This window comes from Sinocyclocheilus rhinocerous, unplaced genomic scaffold, assembly GCF_001515625.1.
Source record: "Sinocyclocheilus rhinocerous isolate Xijiao unplaced genomic scaffold, SAMN03320098_v1.1 scaffold2116, whole genome shotgun sequence".
In the NCBI taxonomy this organism is placed as follows: Eukaryota; Metazoa; Chordata; class Actinopteri; order Cypriniformes; family Cyprinidae; genus Sinocyclocheilus; species Sinocyclocheilus rhinocerous.
The window spans coordinates 376,008-378,655 of NW_015623486.1; the positions used below are offsets into that span (position 1 = coordinate 376,008).

Here is a 2,648-nt window from a genome sequence, read left to right on the forward strand (position 1 = left end):
TGTTAACTGCTGGACTGGAGTGGTGTGGATTATTGTGATGTTTTTATCAGCTGATTAGACTCTCATTCTGACGGCACCCATTCACTGCAGAGCATCCATTGCTGAGCAAGTGTTGCAATGCTAAATTTCTCCAAATCTAATGAAGAAACAAACACATCTACATCTTGGATGGCCTGAGGGTGCGCACATTTCAGCAAGTTTTCTTTTTTGTGTGAACTATTCCTCTAATAACAATTAATACATTTACATTTAGACATTTAGCAGAAGCATAAATAATTTGTACAATTTGTAAACCCAGACATTTTGAATGATTAATTTTTTTGTATGATTAAAAAACTCACTTGTAAGGTCTCTTGGATAAAGCTTTGGTAACTGCAACCACATGATCGGTCACTTCCTGCCAGCCGAACAGGAAGTTCACCGACACATTCCAGTAGAGCTGGAGGTGAACCAGCAGCTGCCCATCACAGAAACAAGACATGATTACTGGAAGCTTACATTACTGAAAAACTACAAGTGTGAGGATGGATTTATCTGACCCCTTCTGTGTCCAGATGATGCTGATTGAGGTGGAAGCCAACGGCACCCATTCACTGCAGAGCATCCGTTGCTGAGCAAGTGGTGCAATGCTAAATTTCTCCAAATCTAATGAAGAAACAAAAGATCTACATCTTGGATGGCCTGAGGGTGCGCACATTTCAGCAAGTTTTCTTTTTTGTGTGAACTATTCCTCTAATAACAATTAATACATTTACATTTAGACATTTAGCAGAAGCATAAATAATTTGTACAATTTGTAAACCCAGACATTTTGAATGATTAATTTTTTTGTATGATTAAAAAACTCACTTGTAAGGTCTCTTGGATAAAGCTTTGGTAACTGCAACCACATGATCGGTCACTTCCTGCCAGCCGAACAGGAAGTTCACCGACACATTCCAGTAGAGCTGGAGGTGAACCAGCAGCTGCCCATCACAGAAACAAGACATGATTACTGGAAGCTTACATTACTGAAAAACTACAAGTGTGAGGATGGATTTATCTGACCCCTTCTGTGTCCAGATGATGCTGATTGAGGTGGAAGCCAAAATCATCTTCATCCCCAGATCCTGATCTGTACACACACATGCACTTACAGCAGTCCATTCAATAGCCTCATTATTGTGAAATCATGTAACATGAATAATAAGCTGATTTGAGAGAAGATGTGTGTACCGTTGCTGATGACTGATCACTAGAATTGTGACAAATTTCCTCGAAGTTTTGTTCAAGTATTTATAGAGATGCTGCAACAGAGACTCCGCCTCCTCATACACATCACCAATGGGAGCCTAGAATGACAAAGAACCTATATTATAATCAATTATTTAAATTGAATTATAATATAAATACACAAGTATATGTATATATTCATATTATTATAAATTTAACAACAATAATATTGTAGCTAACATGTATACAAAATGTTATAATTAATATTAATTGTAATAAAATATTAAATTAGCATAATTTATGTGTGTGTTAATAATTTTAACTATTTAATTTATAATTAATATGATCATAATAATCATAAAAAATGAATAACAATAATATTCATATTATTTATAATTAAAATATAATAATGTATAATTAATGTTAATTATATACAGGTGCATCTCAATAAATTAGAATGTCGTGGAAAAGTTCATTTATTTTAGTAATTCAACTCAAATTTATGGGAGATCACCATCAGGACCTGATCTTCTTCAATAACTCCATTTTTAGCTTCATCTTCAGTCTGCACATAAAAAATAAACACTTTCTGAGACATTCATGAGCACGTAAACTTCTGCTGATGTTACCACAATAATAATAATACAGCTTTTCGCCTCCGCTGTACCGCTAATGGACAGGTAAAGTTAGAAGCAACAGTGTGAGTTACTAATAGAGCCCGACCGATATGGGTTTTTTGGGGCCGATACCGCTATTAGGGAGTAAAAAAATATATATCGGCCGATATTCTTTGTGTATATTATAGTACAATACCAGTCAAAAGTTTGGACACTTTCCCATTCGTGTGTCCAAAATTGAGATGCACCTGTAATATTACACTATATTATAAATACTATAATATATGCATAAGTTAAATGACTGACCGACTGATTGGTCACAGTTTTATGTGACATAACCATGTCCTCAAACTCATTATGGGAGATCACCATCAGGACCTGATCTTCTTCAATAACTCCATTTTTAGCTTCATCTTCAGTCTGCACATAAAAAATAAACACTATCTGAGACATTCATGAGCACGTAAACTTCTGCTGATGTTACCACAATAATAATAATACAGCTTTTCGCCTCCGCTGTACCGCTAATGGACAGGTAAAGTTAGAAGCAACAGTGTGAGTTACTAATAGAGCCCGACCGATATGGGTTTTTTGGGGCCGATACCGCTATTAGGGAGTAAAAAAATATATATCGGCCGATATTCTTTGTGTATATTATAGTACAATACCAGTCAAAAGTTTGGACACTTTCCCATTCGTGTGTCCAAACATTTGACTGGTACTATATATAGAATACAGTATATACATAAACAGAATATATATATATATATATATAAACAAATTTTTTGCAATGATCACTCAAATGTGGTGATCAAACAC

General features: G+C 35.0%; 1 protein-coding gene across 1 annotated transcript in view; it reads right to left on the reverse strand.

The window, feature by feature from the left end:
• The window catches only part of eme2 (essential meiotic structure-specific endonuclease subunit 2), an 8,920-nt gene that overhangs the window by 1,660 nt on the left and 4,612 nt on the right, over positions 1 to 2,648 (reverse strand). Inside the window, exons 3-6 of the mRNA XM_016568904.1 lie at positions 2,136 to 2,249; positions 1,216 to 1,331; positions 1,048 to 1,114; positions 850 to 965 (exon numbers count right to left, since the gene is read on the reverse strand). Coding sequence (XP_016424390.1) covers positions 850 to 965; positions 1,048 to 1,114; positions 1,216 to 1,331; positions 2,136 to 2,249 — 413 coding nt within the window. The remainder of the gene's footprint in view (positions 1 to 849; positions 966 to 1,047; positions 1,115 to 1,215; positions 1,332 to 2,135; positions 2,250 to 2,648) is intronic.